Source organism: Lates calcarifer, linkage group LG6, assembly GCF_001640805.2.
Source record: "Lates calcarifer isolate ASB-BC8 linkage group LG6, TLL_Latcal_v3, whole genome shotgun sequence".
NCBI classification, from domain to species: Eukaryota; Metazoa; Chordata; class Actinopteri; family Centropomidae; genus Lates; species Lates calcarifer.
The window spans coordinates 24,419,139-24,443,788 of NC_066838.1; the positions used below are offsets into that span (position 1 = coordinate 24,419,139).

Here is a 24,650-nt window from a genome sequence, read left to right on the forward strand (position 1 = left end):
GCTTCTCAAATATGAGAATTTGCTGCTTTTCCTTGTCTTACATCACAGTAAATTGAATATTTTGGGGGGTTTGAACTGTTGAACTGCTTAATCTTCTCACGTTTTAGGGTGTAAATGATTGATGGGGACAAAAATCTTTAGCATTGATCAGGAACGTTGGACCCACCCACCACGAACAGCTGCTGCAATGTAATCCAATGAGCAATTGCTGTCAAATCATCAAAGTATGTCCATTTAAGGTATTTTTGCCAAAGTGTCTGACAACATCATAGAAAGGATTCCTACAGAGATAGACTCTTTTATGTAAAGTAAGATCTTTTTCCAATCATTTACACCCAAAAACACTGGACGAGGCCCAGGTTCAAAGATACCAGAGTAATCCTTTAAATAGCTCGATCTCCTGAAAACAGGAAATAGAAAATAATCTGTAGCTTAACTGATAATGAAAGTAACTGTTAGTTTCTGCATTTTGCACAACACCTGGTGCAAACAGATCACAATTAATCAATCATATTAATTGTTGGGTTCATACAAAAACAGCAATATGTGTTTAATTTCTTTTTTTCCTCTCTGTGGTCCAACTATTGATATCCAATATGCTCTCATCCTCTCACGCTATTGCTTGGTTCATGCTGTGAGCCCACTTCTGCTAATGAACACATGCCGTAGTGGGAAAAAGACTACAGATCAATACACAAACACACACAGGAAACCTCTTTCACTCACATGTACAACACACACACACACCATTTTGATACAGAGAGATCCTGGGAGCGATTGCGATACAGAATGTACCAAAGGAGGAGGAGGAGGAGGAGGAGGAGGAAGGACATGGAGGAGATGATTGTGCCACCGGAGCCAGGAAGATTGTAACACCTTAGCAACAAACAAGCCAAGCCTCCAACTGAGGAGGAGCCACACAGACACACAACTAGACAGCTGAAGACAGATGGATGAGCTTCATGAAACTATTCTGGCAGCTGCATAAATGAAAACACACCCTGTCTGAATTCATTTCTTCCTCCACATGCAACATGCATCTTTTTTTTTTCTTTTTTTTTCACGGTTTGTCGTCCTTCCTCTCCTCCCTGCGGTCCCCCGTCATTTAGCAGGTCCGGCTTATGTGTGCACTGCTGCTTTACCACCAGCCGTTACTCCCTCCCTCCCTCCCTCCCTCCTCTCTCCGGCACGCGGGGGAGAAAGATGGAGGGGAGGGGACGGGGGACGGTGGATGGGAGGGATGAGCAATAAAGAGCAGGGACCCTGCACAGTCTGAGAGGAGCAGGAGGGAGAAGCAGAGAGAGAGAGAGAGAGGGAGAAAATAAAGGAGGGAAGGGGAAAGAGGAGAAGCAGGATCCTTCTGCATTGTATGGATCGTCTATTGGAGCAAGGAGGGGCATGTAAGAGGGAGGGACGTCAGAGATTCCTATCAGTGTGTTGGTGAAAGCAGGAGAGAGAAGAGCTGTGCACGTATGTATGCATGTATGTGTGTGTGTGTGTGAGGGAGGGAGTGTGCATGAGTGTGTGTGCGTGATGTGCGGCGGACCCGTTGAACCTGTGCGACGGCGTCTCTATCGGAAAAGGCTTCAGAGGCGGTCAGAGAGCCGTTTGAGCAGTGACTCGCCTCAGCACCTCCTCCTCCTCCTCCACCTCCTGTGTGTTGTCATGCTCAACGCCTGATGCGCTCAGAGGACACAGGCGGCCCCCGGGAGAGACAGCGAGAGAGGGGCGTGATGGCCGGACGCGCCCTGACTCCCGGTCATGCATCTCCACATACGTCCGCCCGGTGCTCGCTTCTGCTGCTGCTGCTGGCTTCTCCTCCTCCTCCTCCTCCTCCTGATTCCCACCTTCGTCAGTGTCCTTCCCGTGCGTCTCCTGCCTGCCTTCCTGCTCTCTGAATGGATGCTGCTGTCAACACACATGTGTGGCTTGCAGTGAGAGCCCATGATCTGGACTGGACTTGCCTGCAGCTCTGGGTGCACTGTGCCACGCCGCTTTAGGGTGACACTAATGAATTTTTAAAGACTTCACCTTTTCACTTTACAGCTGCTGTTCATCACATTCTTGATGACGTATGATGCGGGGCAGTTGTTATTCTGAATTGAATCGAGGTTGTTTTTTTTGCTGTGAGTGAAGAGGATGGACTGAGCAACATATAAGATGGTGCTGCACATAGAAATAAGGTCAAGTAAATAATTATCATCAGGAATGAGGCATCAGACGCCATAATGAAGATTTATGTCTCAGCAGCTGCATACATATGCAGTGAATAGATTTTAATTGGGTGTTTTCTAGGAACAAAAGAGCTGCTTGGACTGCGCTGACAGTGCGCTGAAGGCTGTCAGTAAGTGTGTCTGTGTGCCAGAGAATTTAAAATTACAGCCAAACGAAGGAATCCGTGACTGACATTAAAATCCGAAACAAAGAAACAGGGATTTGGGGGATGGATGAAACCAGCAGCTCCTCTGCCGTTGTATCTTCCGATGACAAACTTAATCTCCCTCCGTGTAAGTTTTTTGTCTCTGTCGTGCCGTCGGATTCTGGCGAACTTGTTCATGTCGCTCTGTCTGGTTTCATTCATCTACTGTGTGTCTACTGAAGCCTGACCACATGAGTGGAGGCGGCGCCCTGCAGCAACGCACCACCTACCTCATCTCCCTCACCCTGGTCAAGGTAGAGGCCGTGGAGGAGAATGGAGGGGAGGCCAAGAACGGCACCCAGGGGAAGGAGGTGGAGGCCGGGTCAGGAGGAAGGGCAGGGGCCAGAGCGGAGGCCGGAGGCGGAGCTCCTGCACAGGCTGAGAACGGAGCCGGGGTGGTTTCAGCACAGCCGCAAAGAGGTGGTGATGATGCTGCTGTGAAGTTAAATGATGAACTCAAAGATGGGGAGAGAAAACCCCTCAGCCCTCTGAAAGATCAGCCGCCCTCTGCCGCTGACGTCCCGAGTAAAGGAAGCGAAAAGCCACCGTGCAACCTCTCGATCCCCTTACCCGCTGAGAGAATTCAGAAGACAAAGTCGGCGGAGACGGACTTAGCGAGAGTCGAGAAGACGCTCCCCACGCCAGAGGCGAAGCAATGCAGGTCCCCATCTCTGACCACGCCGCCGACGGAGGTGTGCGTCGAGCCCAGCCGCACCCCGACCAGGACCAGCCTCCCCATCCGCCCGGCGGGACAGCGGCCCGTGAGTCTGCTGAAGTCTCACAGCAGCGTGGCCACCCGCGGCCGCGAATCCAGGGACGGCAGGGAGCGCAGCCCCACCTCGGCTCAGAGCCTGGACCGCAAGGACTGCCGCATGCCGACGCGCTCTCCAGGCCCCTGCAGGGCCTCGTGGGCCGAGGCGAGCAGGCCCGAGGGATGGAGAGACCTGCGGGACGAGGCTCAGGCCGGAATACCTCTGGAGATTGGCGGTGCCGTGATGAGAGACATCCCCAGGAAGGAAAGGCTAAAGACGGGTTCGACCTCCCTTCCCGCGCCGCCTACCCAGGCACCCAAACCGGCCCGCAAAGGTAAAAGCCGCACGCTGGATAACAGCGACCTGAACAGCCTCTCTGAAGACCTGGGTCTGGTCCGGGAGGCCCAGCAGGCGCAGCACGGCCAACGAGGCTCCGCTAAAGACAGAAAGATGCTGAAGTTCATCAGTGGTATTTTCACAAAGAGCAGCTCGGGGGCGGCGGGGTCGTCCTCCACTGCACCTCCTGTCTATATACAGAGAGACTCCAGTGAGGAGGAAGGTAGGAGGTCAAACACACACACACACACACACGTAACACACAAATACACAACATCACCGTCACCTTCTGAACTCTAAATCCAGCCTTCATGTTGCTGATTATCAGACCTGTCCTCAGAGTAGTGAGCACAGGCATCCATTTAAAATGAGCTGGGGCGGGGTTGATCTTTTTTTAAGACACCCCCACACACACACACGCACACACACACACACACACACACACACACACCTAACACAGTCACGTGCCGGGGAAAACATTTTCCCGAAGCCATGCGTGAATCGATGACAGATGAAGTTCTTTGATCCGAGAAGAACCCACAATAGAAACGTCTTGGACAGTCTTAATCTAATTCCCCTCAGAGCCCGGGGGCCGATTTCACACCGCTGGAGGGGTAATCTCTGCACTCACACACACACACACACACACTTAAGCAAGCATCCCCAGCATGGGTTTAAATCTCATAATGAAGCCAAAGGGGAGAGAGGAGCTGGTGGCATGAACACAAGATGGATTGCACTGGCTTGAAACGATTGGGAGAGGGCTGGGAGGGAGGAGGGGAGGGACGGGGGGTATATTTGTTCGCCCACGTCAAAGAGGGAAGTGTGGATCAAGAACATTTCTAATCCTGTCTTTGATATTCCACCCACTGCATGTTCTGCCACTACTGTATGGAGCTTTTTTCTTTGAGCGTTTAATTTAAATTCGTGTTTAAGAACAGGACGACATGTTGGTTGTTGAGTTGCTTCTTCTTCTTCATCCCACCACCATCGCCACGCTGTGTGTCGACGGCTGCGGCGTACAACACAGTGCGTCTCTTTCACAAACATGTTTGCTCAAAGAAAGAGCGAGTGTCGGCCTGTGGGAGCGAGCGAGCGAGCGAGCGTGTGTGTGTGTGTGTGTTTTATGTATTCATTCACTCATTGTGTATTCACACTGTTACACATGCACACACGCCACTGTGGATTCACTCAAGTAGTGAGGACTAGCCCTGCCGACTGCGCACACACACACACACACACACAGGGCAGGAGGAAGTGTTGCCATGGCAACCGGCAGGACTGCTGCTTCTGCTTCTGCTGCTGCTGCTACAGCGGCAGAGCCTGATGAAACACACACACACACACACACACACACACACACACACACACACATACACGGGTGGCGGAGGAGGAGGAGGAGTGAGCGTTTTTGCACATGTGTGTTTTTGTATGTGTGGCCATGCAAGAAAAGAATGAAGTTATACAATTGGCAGTTTTAGGATGTGAGCTCCAGGGTACGTTGTGGGGGTTGTGGTGGATCACACACACACACACACACACACACACACACACGTTTGGTTTGGAGCAGCGAGTGTGGATAATTGGCTTTCTGTAGAAATGTGTGTGTCGAAGCAGCAGAAGGATCACACTGTCTGATCACTTTTTGGCAGCAGCAGCAGCAGGCCATAAAGAGGAGCTTTGTCTCAGAGAGACAGACAAAATAGACAAAGTCCATGCAAGTGTGTGTGTGTGTGTGTGTGGTGGGGGGTGTCTGTTTGTGTGGTAGGAGTTGCCCTTTCTCCCAGGAAGCTGCCTGCAGCAGTAGCTCGTATCAAACCTTTTTCATCACCGGCTGCATCTGTGCGGCGTCAGCCCGGACGCTCAAACAGATTTTACACCCAGGCTCGAGTTTAATCATCGTCAGTCTTTGAAGGACACATCACACATTCGCAGTGAGGATACCGGGCGCTGTATCTGTCAGAGCAGAGTAACCAAAAACCTCCTGGTCTCCTCTATTGTCTCTCTCTGTTTTATTCCTGTCTGCCTTTTGTATTCTCTGACATACAAATTTGTTTCTAGCTGTGCTCGCAGCCTGACTCCAGGATGGTAAAAACTTAAATATCCCAACAGCTATTAGATGGAATGGTTTTAAGTGACATTCATGGTTCCCAGATGATGCATCCTATAATTTAAGAGACCCACCATCTCAGATCCAGATCAAAAGAACTGGCACTGCCTACAAATTGAAAATTTGATGCTGATTCTGAAGCTGTCTGTCGAAGGGGACGGCGATGTTTGCACTTCCTGAGGAAGTTTTTAATGCAGATAGTAAAATGATTTCCTCGTTCTACAAGTCTTTATCCAACCTGTTCTCACAGTTCTCTACAGCAACTTGAACATCAAGGATATAAATCACCTGAGCCATATTGTGAAGGTGGCCATCTTTAAGCAGCATTATGCATTTAATGCATATGCATTTATTTACACTTTTGCATCGTGTTGTTTTCTCTGTACTGTGTTGTTGTCTTTTCTCGTCGTCACCTGACTGTGAGCCAAGTTTTCCATCTGGTATCAATAAATGACTGACCTGAACTGACCTACTGACTTCAGCGACCCTGTCTTTTCCTCCGGTGCCAGTATCAGGTTGACATTCGTGGTTTTAGTGAAGTGTCTCAGAAACTACTGGATAGACTGTTGTGAAATTTGGTAGAGACTCTCATGTCCCTCCTCTGGATTAATGGAAATAATCTATCTTCATCTGGCATCACCATGAGGTCAGTTTCAACAAATACCTGCCTCAGCTGCACTGACATAATGAGAAGTGTTTCTATTGCTGTACCAATGAGGGAGAGCATTATAACTTAGATGAAGGACTGTGTACTTAGATGATAACTGTTCCTAATAAACTGCTCACTGAGTGCATGTTTCAGTGCCTCCTCAGGCTCTTTCTCTTTCTCTCTATTCTCGTCCCTCTAAAGCAGCAGCTGGATGCCGGGGTGTGAGCGTCACACATCACATTGGGGGCATGATGCCACCTCTGTCTGCCCAGTAGGGACTTTTAGCACAGCTGTGTGCAACCCAACCCCTCTAGGCGACTGTACTGTATGTTCATGTTCATATATGTGGTTGTTCATGCAGCGTCTCTGACACACGCCCCAACAACATTTAACTACAGCTTTGCATCCAGTACATCGACAATTTATCTCTATCAAGAAAAATTTACTGCAACAGACTGTTTGTGTAAGTAAGTTAGCATGTTAGCATATCCTGGTTCCCTCGTCCCAAAGTCAACGGGTTTTTGTTTAAATTGCTGAAATAGTTTGTGATTTTAACACAAGCTCAAGACATTTTCACATTTTATTCTACGACCTAAACTACATCAGAAAATACCCCACTTGTGAATTTCTTTTGAAGCTTTTACGTGTCTTAAAAAAGGCGGTTGCTAACAGGAGTGTCTAAATGAGACTACAGAGGTTGTCGGAGATGTTAACATGAAAACCCATCTACTCACCAGTCCACCTTTACAGCCTCGTTGTGTTTCTACTCACGCTCTTTCAAACTCTCACTAACTTTCTAAGAAGAAAGGCTTTTGTAGAAGAGCTCAGAGCTAAATGAAATGACAAGTTGGAAACTTAGTGGTGGAGACGCTGACGTCATGTGACCGTGGTGTAGTTCGTTTGTAGCCTAGCATTAGCTTTTTACTTCTGGAGATTGCTTAAAGTTGTGAAGATTATCTTGCTGAACGAAACAATCATTTGTTGGTCACTGAGCTAAATTTTTGCAATAATCCAAAACTCAATGAAAAAAAAATCCTGTTAGCTTTTTGAGGAAGGCACCAGGGTGATGCTAACTGCTGGGTTAGACTAAAAAAAAAAAACATCATCCCTGCACCACTCTATTATGTTTCAAATTAAATAACTTTTTCATTCATTTTTCAAGCAAATCTTAGGGTTATGGTTCATCTTGTGCCAAGTAAGCTAGCGTAACATTTAATGCAGGCGTGATCACTCAATAGTGATTGGACAAAAATAGTCACATGACATAAATTTGCTACATTAGTAATGAGAGCTCAACAGGCTGCAGTGGTGCAGCAGGGTGGGTTTGGGGATCAGGGTATCGGGGTTCTGGTTCCTTGTATTATGATACGATATTGTGGATGTTTGAATCGTGGTTTCAGTTTTGAGACTTGTTACACCACTATTTTTTTAAATGAAACGGTGAGAGGAGAATATGTTATTTTAGCTTGTAGTGTTTTTACATTGTGTCATTATTTGGTTTTATGGGTGACACCTTTTTAGTTTTATTTTGTTTGGTTTTGTGTTTCTGCTTGACGTGTCTGAATGGCAGCTGAACTGAACCGTCTGGTAATAGCCGCTCGTCATTTACAGCACGTGGGGAGCAAAGTGGATAACGAGTGGTGTGGCTGCACCTTGTTGGATCCCCCCCCCCATCGTGACTGAAAGGTTATATTCATTAAGACGACCTGCGAGGCCACACGTGTGCTCATGGCGACCAGTCATGCAGCAGCTGTGTGATTTATTGCTCTCCCACTGGCCGTTATGATGGCTGCCCTTTCTGACTGTACATGATCTAAATGATGAATCTCTCTCTCTGTCTCCCGCCTCACTGACAGTTTGTCTCTGTCTGTCTCTCTCTAGTAAATATCGCCAACAGCCAGGAGTGGACCCTGAGCAGATCTATCCCAGAGCTAAGACTGGTGAGGCAAAGGTGTACCACACCTGTATCAGAAACACACTCCATTTATTCATTACTGTTGTATTTCAGTGAGAGATGCTGTTTAAAGAATGAAAACTTGACAAAAATCTGGAATATATGCAGTGGTAGAAAGTAACTAAGTAGTATTTTACTTGAGTTTTACCATTTTTTGTGCGCAATACATCTACTCTACTAAATTTTAGTGGCCAACATTGTGCTTTTTACTCCACTAAATTTATTTGGTGGTTATATTCTTTCACTCAAAGCTTGTTAACTGTGATTCACTGCTAAAGGTTAAACTACTCAGTTCTTTATTAATTGTTAAATTGGCTCCATATAGACGAAACACAGGTGCAAGTTACTATAACAGAGAAAAAAAGAAAAGTGTAACCCTACTTATTATTAGTTTCTTCTTATAGAGGCATAATTTTAGCATTTTTTTATGAATATTAAGCAACAATAAACATATATATTACATTTTTAACCTGAAAAATGCAGATGGGAGTTGGCTACTTTTCATCCCTGACTAATACCTGCAGGTTTTCCTTTCAGGCTGCACACACCCCGACAACCTTTACCACCTGCTTTATCAGTTGCTTCCCCTATCGTTGTTAATGATTGATAGAAATTGTGGGGTGGGGGTTATCAACTGGATTATCATGAGTGAACAGTCAGAGGATAAAGTTCAGCGAGATATCAGGAGGGAAAATCAACCTTAACAAAAATTAACAAGATTTTGTTAAGGGACACATCTCCATTAGAGGTAGAATACTTGTACTTTAACTTAAGTACACAGGAAAGATAATTTTTATAGTGTGATATTGGTGCTTCTTCCACCACTGACTATGTGGTGACATATGTGCAAATATGGATAACACAACAACAGAAATTTAAAATCTGCTGACAGACAGATTAAACCCACTAATAGGAACAAAATATATTTGATGGAGGAACTGAAACGTTTCTGCGCTGAAAGCTCTTTAATTCAGTCTGAGAGTTTTGATGTGATACACTATACTGTGATCATGCGAGCGTACTGATCCTGAGTGAGTGTTGTGTTTCCTTCCTCCTTCTACCAGGGCATTTTGGGAAGTCTGAAAAGCGGAAAGTCAGCGCTGGTGAACAAATACATTACGGGCAGTTATGCTGCACTTGAGAAGTCTGAGGGTAAGAAACACAGAGGAGTTTAATGCTGCTCGAAAAACTGTTTTTGGTTTATAAAAAAACAGTAAATAGAAAACAAATCCTTGGCTTCTTGTTTGCTTAGACTCGTTATTTAATTATATTTCAGCTGTTCAGGGAACTGTCTGCGCATATTTAGTGTCTGTCACGCTGCCACCAGCTGCTGAATAACTTGTCTGTCATTGTCATTGTCCTTGTCAGGTGGCAGGTATAAAAAGGAAGTGCTGGTGGACGGACAGAGTCATTTATTACTGATCCGGGAAGAAGCTGGCCCACCTGATGCACAGGTGCTTCTTTGTGTTACTGCGTGTGTGAGCAGTTATTATGCAAATCTGTACTTCCTGACCTGACTTTACCATCCGTCGGCTAACGTCGTTACCTCCTTGTCCTCCTTTCCTCCCTTCAGTTCTGCAGCTGGGTTGACGCAGTGATCCTGGTCTTCAGTTTGGAGAATGAGGCCAGTTTCCAGGAGCTCTACCAGCTCTACAGCCAGCTCAGCTCATTCCGCACAGACATCCCCGTCATAGTGGTCGGCACCCAAGGTCAGCACATCCATGTAGACGCACATAATCTGGGATTTATCCACTGTTAAATGGATAACAGATAACAGTCAGAGGTGTAAACAAATCAGAAAACAAGAAAAAAGAAAAAGTTAAGAACTCTGAATTTTACAACACTGTGTTAGGGCCAGTGTAGCTTAAAAATGTTCAAGGAAAAACTTGGAATTTACGAGATTAAAGTCATAAATTTGTGATTTTTTTCTCGTATATTTACATTTTTAATCTCAAAAAGTCTCTGAGAGTATAAAGTCATAAATGTACAAGAAAAAAAAGATATTCTCTGAGATTAAAGTGGTAAATTTATGAGAAAAAACTAACAAATTTTGAGGAAAAAAACCAGGATATTCTCTGAGATTATAAAATCATAAATTTTCAATAAAAACTAGGACATTCTGAGATTAAAAGACATAAATTAAGGAGAAAAAACTAACAAATTTTCAAGAAAAAAAATCAAATATTCTCTGAAATTATAAAGTCATAAATTGTCTAGGAAAAAACAAAAATATTCTGAAAGTCACAAGCTTATAAGAAAAAACTTGGAAAAATGGTGTAATAATATTGTGTATATATTAGTAACATTTAATATGAGATCTTACAGTATATAGGACAAAGTAAACACTGAGTAAAAATAGTTTTTCCTGCATTCTCAAAATAAAGAAAATGAGTCAACAGAACTTTCTCTCTTTGTAATGAATTACAGATAAAGATTCAGGATTCAGGACTCGTTTACTTCATTTGTTGGCACATACTGATAATTTACTGTTATTTATGTAAAGAATATGAATTGCAGTTTTCTAATCACAGATCTATATTTATTCAGATAAAATCAGTAGCACCAACCCCCGTGTGATTGAGGATCAGAGAGCGAGACAACTGTGCATCGACGTGCGTCACTCGCTGTTTTATGAGACCTGCGCCACCTATGGGTTCAACGTGGACCGAGTGTTTTCAGAGGGTGAGTTAACACAGGACGAGGGACCTGATTCACCACGAAGAAAAGATACTCTCCGGTCACTGAACAGACTTGTGAAACATACGGCTGATAGCTGAGTCAACAGTTTAATGGCTGCTGTGTGTTTTTCAGCTGCCCAGAAGATTGTAGCTCAGAAGAAACAGGCGGCGCTTCAGGCCTGCAAGTCTCTTCCAAACTCGCCGAGTCACTCTGGAGGCTCCACACCTGGATCAGCATCGCTCCCTGGCCAGGTACAACCTAACAGTTGCAGTTTCAACCTTTATGAAGTTTGTTGACGTGTTCAGTTTTCGTTGACGTCGTCAGAAATGTGTAAATTTAATGATCATAATGAAAGGTGGTGTTGAACTGGACATTTTTGGGGCTGTGTGGTAGTCAAGTCACTAAACCACAAGTCCAAGTCGAGTCTCGAGGTGCCAGTGCTCGAGTCTGAGTTTAAGTCTGAGTCAAAGAAGAGTCATTGCTTGAGTCTGAGTCCAAGTCATCAAGGTTGAGTCTTAGTGCTAAGTGTTCCTCCAACTTCCGAGTCTGCATGCAGTCAACGCTTGAGTCTGAGTCCAAGTCAGAGTCATCAGTGTCCAAGTCGACACTGTATAAAGATAATGTAGTGAATATCATATAGTCCAGTTCAACACCTGCGCTAACTATGACCTCAAAACTAAAACGCTGTCAACTTAAACTGAACAGTATTTGTGGCAGAACAGTGGCACTGGATTGAATTAGGTTGTGCAGATACACCTGCACAGAGACACCTGTACAATCCTACAAACATTTCTAGGGCCCTGAACCATGACTGTATGTACAAGATAAAAATAGTGTTTGATTTTTTTAAGCATGTAGCTTTTTAATTCTGACTCTTTAAGGGACACGAGAAGGAAATGTATTAAAATTATGCTGCTCAACACTAAAACAATCAGGTGTGAACTTGTTCAGTAGTTGTTATTCTGTTTGAGTAAACACAATCTTTTCCCAGTCTAGACAGATATTATATAAGCCCTGATAAAAATAGGACACAGATGAAAGTGTTCTGCTGTTGCTATGCTGGTGTTTTCTTCCAAATTCAAGTATTGTCTCATTTGGGTTCACCTCTATAGAGCTATTGTAGCATTTTTAGCACCAAAATAATCATCTTTTTTCAGCATATTTCAGTACTGATGAATCAAATACACAAATCTGAACTTTTATTCCACAGAAAGGAACACAGATATTTTTGGAAGCTTGACTAAGATAAGATTTTAAGAGTAAAACTAAGAACGTGGAGCTTTTTCTGGGCAGATTTGGTGGTTAAACATTCGTCTGAGGAAGAGTCACATGCATTATAAAGTTAAAATCATCTATCAAACTGAAAACTAATTTCACACGCCATCTCCAAGACCGTTCATCACCTCCTCTACATCCATCTCAGCTCCCATGAGTATCACATTCCCCTCGTTCACGATGATCAACGACTGAAAAATTTAATTTTCGATCATCGTCCACTTTTTGTGAATCTGCTTCACCTTGTTTGACCAGTTTCATCTTTCAACCCATTCTCACTCTCGTCATCTCTTCCCTCACGCCTCCATTCCCATCTTCCTTGCATCCTGACCTCCTGACCTCCCGCTGTCCTCCCCCCACCACTCAGGCCAGTAATGGCCCCAGTAGTGGCTACGCCTACTCCCTCCCCTCCACCCCCGTGGTCAGCCACAGAGAGCTGCGGGCAGCACAGGGAGAGGGGGGAGGTAGCGTCAACTCGCGTACGCTGAAGAGCATCCCCAGACGGCCCTCTCTCTTCAAGGTCAGTTGCCGCCAACTGCCAGCATCTCACACCTTTTAGTTTCCTGTCACCATCTCACCATCATTTCACCTCGGTTCAGCTTCCTCTCTCTCTCTCTCTCTCTGCTGAAATCTCTTGTTAACACGTGTTGGCTGTTGCGTTGGTTTCAGAACCGGGACACGGATAAGAAAGCTGGTGATCCTAAAGGAGACCTGAGCAGCGTGCGGGGCGTTCCCATCAAACAGGTTTGGTTAACTTTACAAACCGTGCAAGAAAAATAAACTGAATTTCTAATGAAGTGGGTATTTACATGCTCCAGTTTGCTTGCAGCACAGTAATACGTGCCAATTCCCTCTTCAGCAAGAAGGTGGGAACAAAAATGCTTGTCTATTTATTTCATCTTACATAAGCAGCACAAAAAAACTCTTATTTCATCCTTTTTCAACCTTTCTCAAGGGTGTTCTATTAATATTGTGCAGGCTCTGTTGTGCTTTGAAGAGAATCGTCTCTGTTTTGTCAATTCTAAATTTAGGCAGATTAGATGAGTCGTTTGTTGTGAGTGCGCTGACCTTGGTTGTTTGTTTTTTGACAGAGCATCCTGTGGAAGAGAAGCGGTAGCTCTCTGAACAAGGAGTGGAAGAAGAAATTCGTCACCCTGTCCAACAATGGCACGCTGTCTTACCACTCCAGCTGCAATGTAAGAGAACACCACAGCGCTGATCGATTACGGCAGTAAAACACAGGCCGACAAAGAGTTTTCACTGTGGAGAGAATATCTGCAGCTTTTTAGATTTAACTACACTTTCGGCATCAGTGGTCTCAATACAGGCCCCATTTGTCTTAAACAGCCCTATAATTGCTTTGAAACTTTGGCTTAATATCGATTTTTCTCTCCCCTTAGAAAACACTCAAAGTGATTTAATGTTTATACGATCATTGAGTTTCCTGCACCACTGAATAAAAACTGTTGTAAAAACACAAAATAATTCAAAAAGTCAGACTAACTTTTGCTGAACAGCAAAAACTGATTGCGATAATTGACCATTAAAAGCTAAATTCCTTCCCAAAACAATGGTGCATGTCATGTGCATGGTCATGTAGTGAGACTTATGTTTGTATTACAGTTTGAGTCATGGTTTCTTTTATTTAGCCTTCTCCAAAACCAAAGACACCATAACAAAAGTTAAAGGAATTGATTAAATAGTTTGTTTGCCTGCTCTTGCAGGAGTCTCAAGTATTAGCATTTCCATCTAACCAGTTCACTGCTTACAATAATAAGCCAGTGTTATAAAATATGTATTTCTGGAGGTTAAGGCGTCTTTATTTCAGTAATTTGATTTAGTATAATATGAGTGTACAACAAAAAAGAGTACACCCCTGTACAATACCATTAAAATGTTACATGATTCAAACTTATACCACCTAACAATACTTGTATTATTTTTAAGGAAAATTGTGGGGTATTTATCTCATGTATAATTAAAAGCAAACTGGTTAGACAGACTCCATTGACAGTACAACCTCAATCCAACAAAAGTTAGTCCACCTGTGATTTCCAATTAAGGCTAACTGTATGAAGAAGCTTGCTAGTTTAATTAGCTAGCTAGTTACAACTGATATTCTGCAACAGTTGTTTACTCAGCCAACAAAATCAACTGTTAGCTAACTAGAAATGATAAGCTGATTTTGTCTGCCACTGTCTGAAAATATTAATTTTAAAAGTAAAAGTTGTAAATCTGTCACTTTTGTCAATGTACAACTTTTCAACCAAGTCAAGAAGCTAACGTTAGCAAGCTAGCTGCAACTGATATTCTGTTAGCAACTGTTCAGCTGACAAAATCAACTGCTAGCTAACTAGAAGTAAGAAGCTGCTTTTGTCTGCCACTGTCTGAAATTACTAAGAATTTTAAGAGAGAGAGCCAACTGTCAATTATGGCTAATGCTAAATATGTAGCCTAATTTTAGCACAAGTAGAGAATCATAAGGCCAGTAGCACAGCTGTATCTATTTAGAGTTTGCTAGCATCAGCTAAGCTACTAGCCAAATCAGAAAAAGTCAGGTGTATTGATATTCTGATTTCAACTTTTAATTTGTAAGGGGGGGGGGGGGGGGTGTTATCATGTTTCCAAGTTTCCACCTCACATAAAGACCATCAATATAACTGATAAAAATGTCTAATATGTTTGTATTATAATATGTTTTGTGGGTTTTAGGACTACACACAGAATATCCACGGAAAAGAAATCGACCTGCTTCGTGTGACTGTTAAAGTTCCTGGGAAACGTCCTCCGAGAGCCGTGGCTCCTGCGGGCCCCTCACCTGTCCCCCACGGCTCTGTACCTGGAGTTAATGGACTGAGTAAGGAGCTGACAGCTGCTGATAGCACCAGTACAGGTACTTTTTTTTTTTTTTTTTTTAAAAACGTGTGCATGTCACATGTCACAGAGGCCAGATTATATGGCAAGATAAAGGCTGGTGTTATTCCACACTTTTCTTAGTGTCAACAAATGCTACAGCGTGTAATGAAGGAATATGTCGCCGAGTGCAATGTGTGGCTCATGTGATGTGTTTTTTTTTAATAGTTTTTGGACAGAGAAATAAAATGTACAAGGCTTTGGTTACACAGGCAATACAAGCTTAGGGCTTTTTCATAGGATTAGTTGACAGCAAGAATAATATAGAATATCACCAGACTCATCCTTTTAAAATTTCCTCCTTTTCTCCATTACATGTTTATTGATTTTGTTGGCTCATAAAGCCATTAAGCAAAACAAGACAGACTCACATTACCAAGACTCACATTATTACTCTGTCCCCTCCTCTACAGTACATCAGATGGAAAAGAAAAACTACAAAGTACAGTAGTTTTTTGCAACCAGCCTTGCTAGCCACCTAGCTAATTGGTTAGCGTTAGCTGTAGGGATAGCTTAATGTCGGTTTCCAGCACAGTGGCGGTGTTAAGACACGTGTAGACAATATAACTAGGATACAATATTATTATTTTCCTGTAACTGCAGAAAAATAATGTTATTGTGTCTTACAGATGAACCTGTAAGTGTCTTGACCAGCGAACATATCTTTTCCAGTGGTTGACCTGGAAGTTAGCATCATCCTGGTGCCCTCCACAAAAAGCCAATGGCATTTTTTTTTTCATTGAGTTTTGGATTATTGCAAAAAAATAAGAGTTTGTTTTGTTCAGCAAGATAATCTTCACAAATGAACACAACTTTGACGATTTTTTGAAGCCTAAATACAATCTCCAGAAGTAAAAAGCTAATGTTATAGGCTATAAACCAACTTTGGGACAAGGGAACCAGAAATGCTAACGTGCTAACTTACTTCCAGGTTTTGAGACTAATTCCTGCCTTCTGAGGTCATTTAACACGTGAGAAGTCTGTAGATCCTATGAAAAAACCTGACTTTGTGAGCTTGCCAGCAACACTGACACAAACTGTATCTTATTCTATCTTTCTTTAAATTTCAGACATAATTTTCTCCCAGTCTGGAGTTCAAACATTAGAGTATGATTTAAATTTCACGTACCTTAGAGACACACTTCTCCTCTGTGCTGACAAAAATAAAGTAACGAACAGACGGTCTATGAGATCATCTTGCACGTCATGTAAATATGATATACTGTTTAAAAAAAAACAAAAAAAACCTGCCATTTCCTCTCCTCTGTCAGTTCCTCTGTTGTGTCCAGCCACCCTGTCAGTGGTTGACGATCGGTCTGGTGGTTTGTCGCCTCAAGGCGGAGAGAGAGGACTTCAGCGCTGTCCATCCTCATTGTCCACCAAAGCACAAAGTGTCGGTATGTACCGCAGGAAATAATTCAACACTTGCTATTGTGCATCTCTCTATATATATGATTCATTATTTTTGCACCAAAATGTCAGATGCCCTCGAAGGGACAGCCAACCCTTTTGCTGGAAAAGACCCCGGCCAGGCGTCTCCCATGAGCGACCGGAAGAAGAACAGGAGGAAGAAGAGCATGAATCAGAAAGGAGACACGGCTGTCGGGCAGGCTGAAGGTAACATCACGCAGAGATACGCGTTTCCGTTTTAAACAGGAAGTGCATAAAATACAACTGCCACTGCTTATAGTCTGATAAGATTAGACCTGTAGTGTTGACTCTATAAATATGAAAGTAAACGCATTAATGCAGAAAAAGATGAGTAACTAGAAAATGAATAAATATGCATAAATAAAACTTAAAAGTGTTTTTGAAGAAGAGGAAATTCATGTTTTAATAATCACGTTATTTACATATTCACACACAGCTTGCCTGCCTTGGTTGTTTGTCTTTCTCAGAATATTTCTTAATATCCTTTTCTTAACACTTGCACTTGTCTTTCTCTCTTTCCCTTCTTTTCTTCCCTTTCCTGTGCTTTATCTCTCGCTCCGCAGCCAAACGCAAAATGTGGAAGTTAAAGAGCTTTGGTAGCTTGAGAAACATTAATAAGACAGGTAACGAGTGAGAGGTTGATGGAGCCGAATCAGCTTGTGCTCAGATTTACATACAATATCTTTCCTCTGTCTGTTTTCCCTCCTCAGTGTGTCTGACGTTACGTTACCAGCATCCTAAGCCTCAGTTGTTCCTTTGACTTGTTTTCATCGTAATAACAAGATTTTTTCTGTTTTCAACCTTCCATCAAACTGCTGTTGTGTGTATGTTTGCCTTTGTTTTGTGCTTACATCACTGCCTGTAGATCCATAACCACCACTGTGATCACCCTCATACACGTGCAGATCTCAGTGGAGTTTCCTTTTCCTTGCAGAGGAGGAAAACGCAGACTTTATCATAGTGTCGTTTACCTGGGCAGACGTGGCACTTTGAGGCTCAGAGCCTGGAGGAAAGGGACTTGTGGGTGACAGCAATAGAGAGCCAGATTCTGGCGAGTCTTCAGTCCTGCGAGAGTGGACGAAACAAGGTAAAACAAAAAAGAATGTTTATTACTAAAATCAGTTTAAGTTGTACACACCTCCAGAAAAGCTCTTCAACAGGTGATGAACCAAACAGAAGACAAGAAGTACACTCTCTGCTCCCCCAGTTTCTCTAGACATCTGCCAGAGGATCTGATTGATTGCGACATTGCACAACAATAAATACATAAATAAATAAAAAACATATTGGGAGTAGAGAACAATGCCTGAATTCTACTTTCTACCATGTATTTCTGTTTTTGCTGTTGCTTATTTTGAGGGTCAGTGATGCATCAATCAGAGTTTAGCAACAAAATCTGATGAGTTGTGTGGTTGTTCATATCTCATCAAACCACACAGATTAGCAGAGTTTATTAAGGGTTAAGACACAGTCACACCAGCATTTAAACTCTGACTGATTCTGCAGCAATGAAATTTCATTACCAACGGAACAACCATAATTAAGGAAATTAGTGTGAATTTTCAATGTTAGCTTCAATTTTAGTGACCTTTGACCTGCGGATTTGTGCCACTGATCAAGAACAAACTGTCAACAGTGTTGATCTTTGATGGAACGCAGAGCCAGAGAGTCTTAGGTAAAGAAAATGCTGTGCTGCAGGTCTACTTTTATTTATTTATTAAAACAAGTCGATGCTACACATTATATTGTTTCTAAATGATCCATAGAAAGTTACAAAGCTTTAGTAAGGTTTAGTAAGGTCTTAATTGAACTGATGCTTAATTGAATGAATAATGTCCAATCCTGAGGACAAATGCTGGAAGTACAGGATAAAAATAAACGTATATAAATAGAAAGAAGAATCAGGGCACTGTTGTGACTGAGTGGTTCCTGGCAGGTTAGCGTATTAAGTTAGCTTCCCAGGTAGTTGCTGAGCTTCTGCAACCAAATATTTTCACTCTTATTAATTTTGCCACGCCATTTTGTGGTATGACCGAGGCTTAAAACTCTTCATAAATCTTAAGTAAGAAGGTCTTTATTGCTGACGTCATGAATACACAGTGAGTTGAAAGCAAAAATTCAGTGGATAATCTCCAGTTTTATAAGATATCTGCACAGGAAGCTTGTTTTCCTCTCTTTTGTAATCTCTTTTTCTCATTATCAATACACATGTATTAATCAATATATGCTGTCACTACTCTATGTGCCATAATCTAACCACTGACTTAGGCCAAAGTAGATTTTACCATTTGTTTATGAATAGAAGTTTCTGTGTGGGTATAAATTAATTATTCAAATGTGTTTGTGACTGTGCAGGCACGTAGGAGCAGTCAGAGTGAGGCTGTGGCGCTTCAGGCCATCCGTAACGCCAAGGGCAACGGTCTGTGTGTGGACTGCGAAGCACTGAGTGAGTTCTTAAATGTCGTCCTTCCCTCCAGCTGCAGATTCACTTTGGAGGAGAACTCTGCTTTCATGCACCGTCCACAGCCTGCGGCAGTGTCACACTGTTTACTCTGACTCAGTAATCTAAGCTCATCATGTGCAGACTTCCTGTAACCCACTCTCTTTTTTCTTTGCTGCAGATCCCACCTGGGCTAGCCTCAATCTGGGTGCACTGATCTGCATCGAGTGCTCAGGGATCCACAGGAACCTGGGGACTCACCTGTCTCGCGTTCGCTCGCTGGACCTGGACGACTGGCCCGGAGAGCTCACGCAAGTCCTGGCTGCCATCGGAAACCACATGGCCAACAGCATCTGGGAGAGCTGCACGCGGGGCGGAACCAAACCCACACCTAATGCAACACGGTGAGTATTTTTAGTTTTCAATTTAACACTTAGACGCTTTTATAAACACTTGAAGAAGACTGTAATGCCACTGTGAGCAGATATAGGGACATGCTAAAGTGTTCATTAATGTATTTGTCACCAATTACAACTTTGACTTTTAATAGTTAATGAAATCTGGAAACTTGCACTTGTAATATACCTTGATAGCTGTGATCATATTTAATATTGGATGATTACGCACATGATTAACTCCTTGGATTATAAAAAGTTTATTTACTGTTGAATGATATGTACAAGTCATTCACAGGCATAAAAAAGGTCCACTTAGTAGATTTCTCCCAAACTGTCATAAACTGTTATAAATATAATAAAAAAATGCTGAATATTGAAATATGTTGTTTGTTTACTGTTTATACAACAGTTACAGCTTCACAGGATGAGTTATAATTGTTGACAAATACATTAATTGACACTTAAAATGCCCTTAACTCAGTTTACAACTACACTACACTGATTCAGTTAAGTTATATCCTGATTCTTATTGCTAAATACATGTGTTGAAACAATGTGTAACTCAAAAAACTTCCTGTTGGTGCATTCAAGTACTTGTGGGAAGCTCAGACATCTGAGTTTTTGAAAGAATCTTAGACAGAGTTTCCCACAAGCAAAAAGAGACAAAAACTTGCATGGTTTTCTTAAATGTTGTGTTTTTTCTATATGTATACAACATAATACAAAGATGTGTATTCTTATGAATGACCATGTCTCCTGTGTCTGTGTCTTACCAGTGAGGAAAGAGAGTCCTGGATTCGAGCTAAGTACGAACAGCGGGCGTTTGTGGCTCCTCTTCAGCCGGGCTCGGGGACCCAGCCGCTGGAGGACAGTATGCCAGGGTGGCTGCTGTCGGCGGTGACTGAGAGAGATCTGCCCAGACTGCTGCTTCTTCTGGCCCACAGCACCAAGGACCAGATCAACGCTCAGCCGGCCGGGTCCAATTCGCTGCCTCGTACGGCCCTGCACGCCTCCTGTCAGCTGGGAGATGTAGTCATGACCCAGCTGCTCGTCTGGGTGAGTCTTTCTTCTTCCTGTTCAAACCTCTTTGAAAAGAGGAAAAAAAAAGCAGCTCCACGATAAACTTAGACGTAGATTAACCTTTTAAAATCCTGTGCAACCTTGGTTCAATATCTCTCACTCTCATTCGGACTTCTTGGTTGTAAAATTTTGAGGTGTTTGGTCACAGGTAAAGGTGAGCGCGTTGACAGCGTAACACCCTCTGTGCACGGTGAATGTACCCGGTCAGGTTTCCATTAAGTACAGGTCTCTGTTCAGGATAGTCCCAGGTGTAAAAACAGTCCCTACTGTTCGTACTTTCTGATGCTTTAGGAACGACCAGGGTGGAGCTTGCAGGGCTGAACATCGCTGATAAAACCAAGACGTGTGGCTGCTTCTATCTGCTTCATTTACATGTCTGTGAAGGTTCTCTACTTTGAGCTTCATTCACAACATAAGGATGTACTGGATGACAAGTGTCAGTAAGAGGATGGGGAAAACACATTTTCTCTAGTGTTTATAAAGATAAAAAACAATATTATGTTGTCGGCTTTCCATAGAGGGAGAGAGAGAGAAAGCACAAACAAGCTGAAAGCACAAATGAATGAGATGGAGAGCAGTGATCGAGAAAACGAGTAAAGAGGAGGAATAAAACCTAATTTGCTGATTGTTTTATCACAGTTTCATACTAATGCATAGACAAATAACCATAAAACACTCAGCAGATCTTCTGCTGTGGAGACAGGCGGAGAATTTTCTGTCTCTTTTGCAACAATAAGTAAAGTCTGCTACTAAACATCTACATTTTTGTGCACAGGGCCAAAAATAATAAGAAGGTAAACATCCTGGTCGCCTTTGAAAGGTTACTCTTTCAATTTTCACAACCAACAAGTCAAAATGAGAAGAGGAGATACTGGACCACAGTTACAGAGGAACAAACATGGTAGAAATGTGAGGTTTTTTTGCCCTGCCTGTTTTTGTTTTAGCATAAGAAGGGGATTTAAGTCCTGTAGCAGGTTTGGAGCCAAAGCCACAAGTCTGTCAGCAGCTGTTGCAGTGATACAGGGATCTTAAATTGCTCTGCACAGATAGAATCAGGAGACTTAGAGCTTTCAGACAATGGATAATTTGGCAAGCTTGTGCAAAGACTGAGTCAGATAACAACCATAACACACCTAAAGGAGCACCCACCAAAAGTGTCCCACGAGTAGGGTTTTAAAAGGTCTAATTTGCCTAAGATACCTGGCTCTTCAGATCTAGTGACAATGCAAACACAAGTGCACAAAAAGGGACTTTAAGTTTCTACTTTAGTTCTTGTGGTCTCCAGTTCCTGAAAATCAAAGACTCTCAGACACCAACTTGTTCTCTAGTACTTCATTAAACTATAGCAAAATGAGCCCAATATAAACTCAAATATTAATAATCTTAGGATAAGATTTTGACAAAAGGCCCTTCTGCTCTACAAGATGAAATTAGCTAATAATGTTTGACTCGCTTTAGTTCAGTTTGTACTATGCAAATTTGCAGTTAATCAGATTATGAAAACCAACTGACATGCAGTGAATCTGGGACTCTTAGGGCCCCACAATCACCAGCTGTTCCCTGTTAGAAACAGACTTATTCTGATTCTCAGTAGCACATGCTGTTCGAGTTCTACCTGCGATCAATATTTAACCTATAAATAATCTTACACTGAACACATATCATGTTCTCTCTCCCTCCCCTCCCTGCAGTATGGAATCGATGTGAAAGCGAAAGATAACCAAGGCCAGACGCCCATGATGATGGCCAGGAAAAACGGGAGCAAAGGCTGCATGGATATCTTGCTCCAACATGGCTGTCCGAACGAGCCGTCCCCCACCACTGCCACACCTGTCCTCTCCCGCCGGTCCAGCACTGCCAGCCTGGGCCGAACCAGCTCCAGGAAACGGGTGTCGTAGCGTGGACTTAGGATACAGGCAGAGCTGCCTTCAGAGAGAGGTGTACTATACAGAAAAATGACAGGACTATATCATCGTACTAAGGATAAAAAAAATGCTCCTGAAGACTGAACAACATATCAAACAACTTAAAAGCAATATTCATTCGATTTGTTGATGACAGATATATTGCTGAGATACTGTGTTGTTGTTGACCTCATTTCAAAATGACTCAAGTAGAAGTTTGTAGCTGTCTTCTGTAATTCTAGTGCAGACGCTCGATCTGCCTCTGTTTCACTTCCTCCAGAAGAAGTGCAATAATCCAGCTATGACAATGAAGAGCAACAAGTTTTAGAGTAAACTGTCAGATGACTGCTTGGTCACTGTTGTGAGAGAATTACCACATCAAGAGGTTGATGCTTTTATTCAAATTTGTTGTGACTGGACCAAAACAGCTTTTTTTTTCTTCTTCTTTTGGCTTTACAAATAAAACATAAACCTACAATATGTCATGTTGTTAGTTATGTGTGCCTGTTGCAGCAGTATAAAGGTCAGTTTATATATAATTGAATCAGCTGAGATAAATCTGCTTAGACTAGAAAAATGAATGGTTTGGAATATGAAATATGTCAGTGTTACTCTCACAGGTCAAAGATATGGCATTTTAATATACTGTAAATGTACCTATACTACAAACTTAATGTTAAACTCTGTAATGAAGACACAACTGAAAAATCAGACTCAGTTTTGTAAATGATTTCTTACTGGTAGTTTTGAAAATATGTCAAGTTTGTTTTTTCATTGTCTTTTATAATTTCTTATTCTCCAACATGTCATAAAAGCAGAAACCAGTGAAGAAATGCTTTTTACATATGTAAACATGTGGCTATTTGTTAAAAAGTTTTATTTGGGATAGCCAGAGGACTACATGAAGACTAAAACATTATTCATCCTCATGTTACTGTTGTGTAGGTCTATCCCATGAGTTTACAGTAAAGTATGAGGCGGTTACAGGTGTCACTGTTACTTCTGACACTTTGTGGGTCATGTGAATCCCCCATGAGCAAAAAGAAATGGTTACTGGAATAAAATAAACTTTTTTTTTTTTTAAATTAGCATTATTACGATAGTTTGTTGTGTTTTATTTTGTCTTTGTGTCTCGTAAAAAAAAAAATAGAGAAATAATGTCTTTTTGGACCTAACTAGTTCAGAGAACTTGTGTTTAACTAATTAACCCCTTAACTATTTAACCCCCTTTAGTTTTGGCTCTTACTACCTAACTAGTAAGGTTGAAAAGACCAGACTAGTGTAACAAGTGGACATTTTGGCTCTTGCAAGCGAACTACAAAGATTAAAAAACACTAACTAATGTAACTAGTAGACAATTAGACCCTTATTAGCTGACTGGTAAAGAGTTTGAACCTCACTAATTAACGGGTAAACTTCAAATAGACCCTAACTAGTGAACTAGTCAGCATTTTTTTTCCTTGACTGGTCAACACGTAAGCGACAACATCCAGTCACCTAGCTACTGTTCCTCAGGCTAACATGCTAACTAGTGCGCAACACAGAGATGAAGAGGGCGGGATATTGACAAAATCCTGAGTCCTGATTGGTTGGCAGTTTTTCTTTTGAACTAAAGAGCCAATAGGAAGCCCCAGTCTATTCGTTTGCTCCCCCCACCTCCTCATTAGCATTTCGTGCAGCTAATATTTAGTGAGCATTTTGGCTTTCACTGGTTAATTAATAAACAGTTGTGGCCTTCCTAGTTAACTAGAAAAGTCAAAAGACGCTCCAACTGGTTAACTAGGGAGCATTTTTGCTTTTATTAAGTAAGATAGCTCAGTTAGCTAATGAGGCGAATAGAAACTGCTAGTTAACATGTCAGACTTTATGCAGCCGATTTAAAATTAATCTTAAAATACTCACAGGTCAGCGGACGCACACAACACCAAAGCCAAAGGACGATAACACCTGATACATGAACTCGACTAATTACCAATGCTAATTAGTCGAACTCCGAATAACCGTCTCCTCAACAGCGAACTGGAACGTGCCACTCTGAGAAGGGTGGGGGGAACAGTCCAAGTGGTACAGGCCTTTTTAATAGTGCTGACAACTGTTAAGAGGGGTTGAAATTAAATTTTGTACAAAGATAAAACCTTCATATTAACTTTGGTTAATAATATAATATAATATAATATAATATAATATAATATAATATGTCAGTTTATTAGGGTCAACAAATGCAGTCAAATAAAGTTAATTAAATAAATTTGCTGAAAGTACTTTTGCACTTTTACTTGAGTAGGATTTTAAATACATGACATTTACTTG

At 42.3% G+C, this 24,650-nt stretch overlaps 1 protein-coding gene across 1 annotated transcript; it reads left to right on the forward strand.

Annotated features, from left to right (window-relative positions):
* The first annotated feature begins 1,261 nt into the window (after positions 1–1,261).
* On the forward strand, positions 1,262–23,435 carry agap2 (ArfGAP with GTPase domain, ankyrin repeat and PH domain 2). The gene is given in 20 exon segments (XM_018675829.2): positions 1,262–3,730; positions 8,148–8,206; positions 9,285–9,372; positions 9,589–9,674; positions 9,794–9,929; positions 10,768–10,902; positions 11,032–11,150; positions 12,542–12,694; positions 12,844–12,918; positions 13,266–13,370; positions 14,887–15,067; positions 16,359–16,484; positions 16,570–16,704; positions 17,082–17,141; positions 17,453–17,490; positions 17,492–17,605; positions 18,874–18,964; positions 19,140–19,362; positions 20,133–20,412; positions 22,128–23,435. Coding segments are annotated over 20 exon segments (3,531 nt in total). The 5' UTR covers positions 1,262–2,610; the 3' UTR covers positions 22,335–23,435.
* The last annotated feature ends 1,215 nt before the right edge of the window (positions 23,436–24,650 follow it).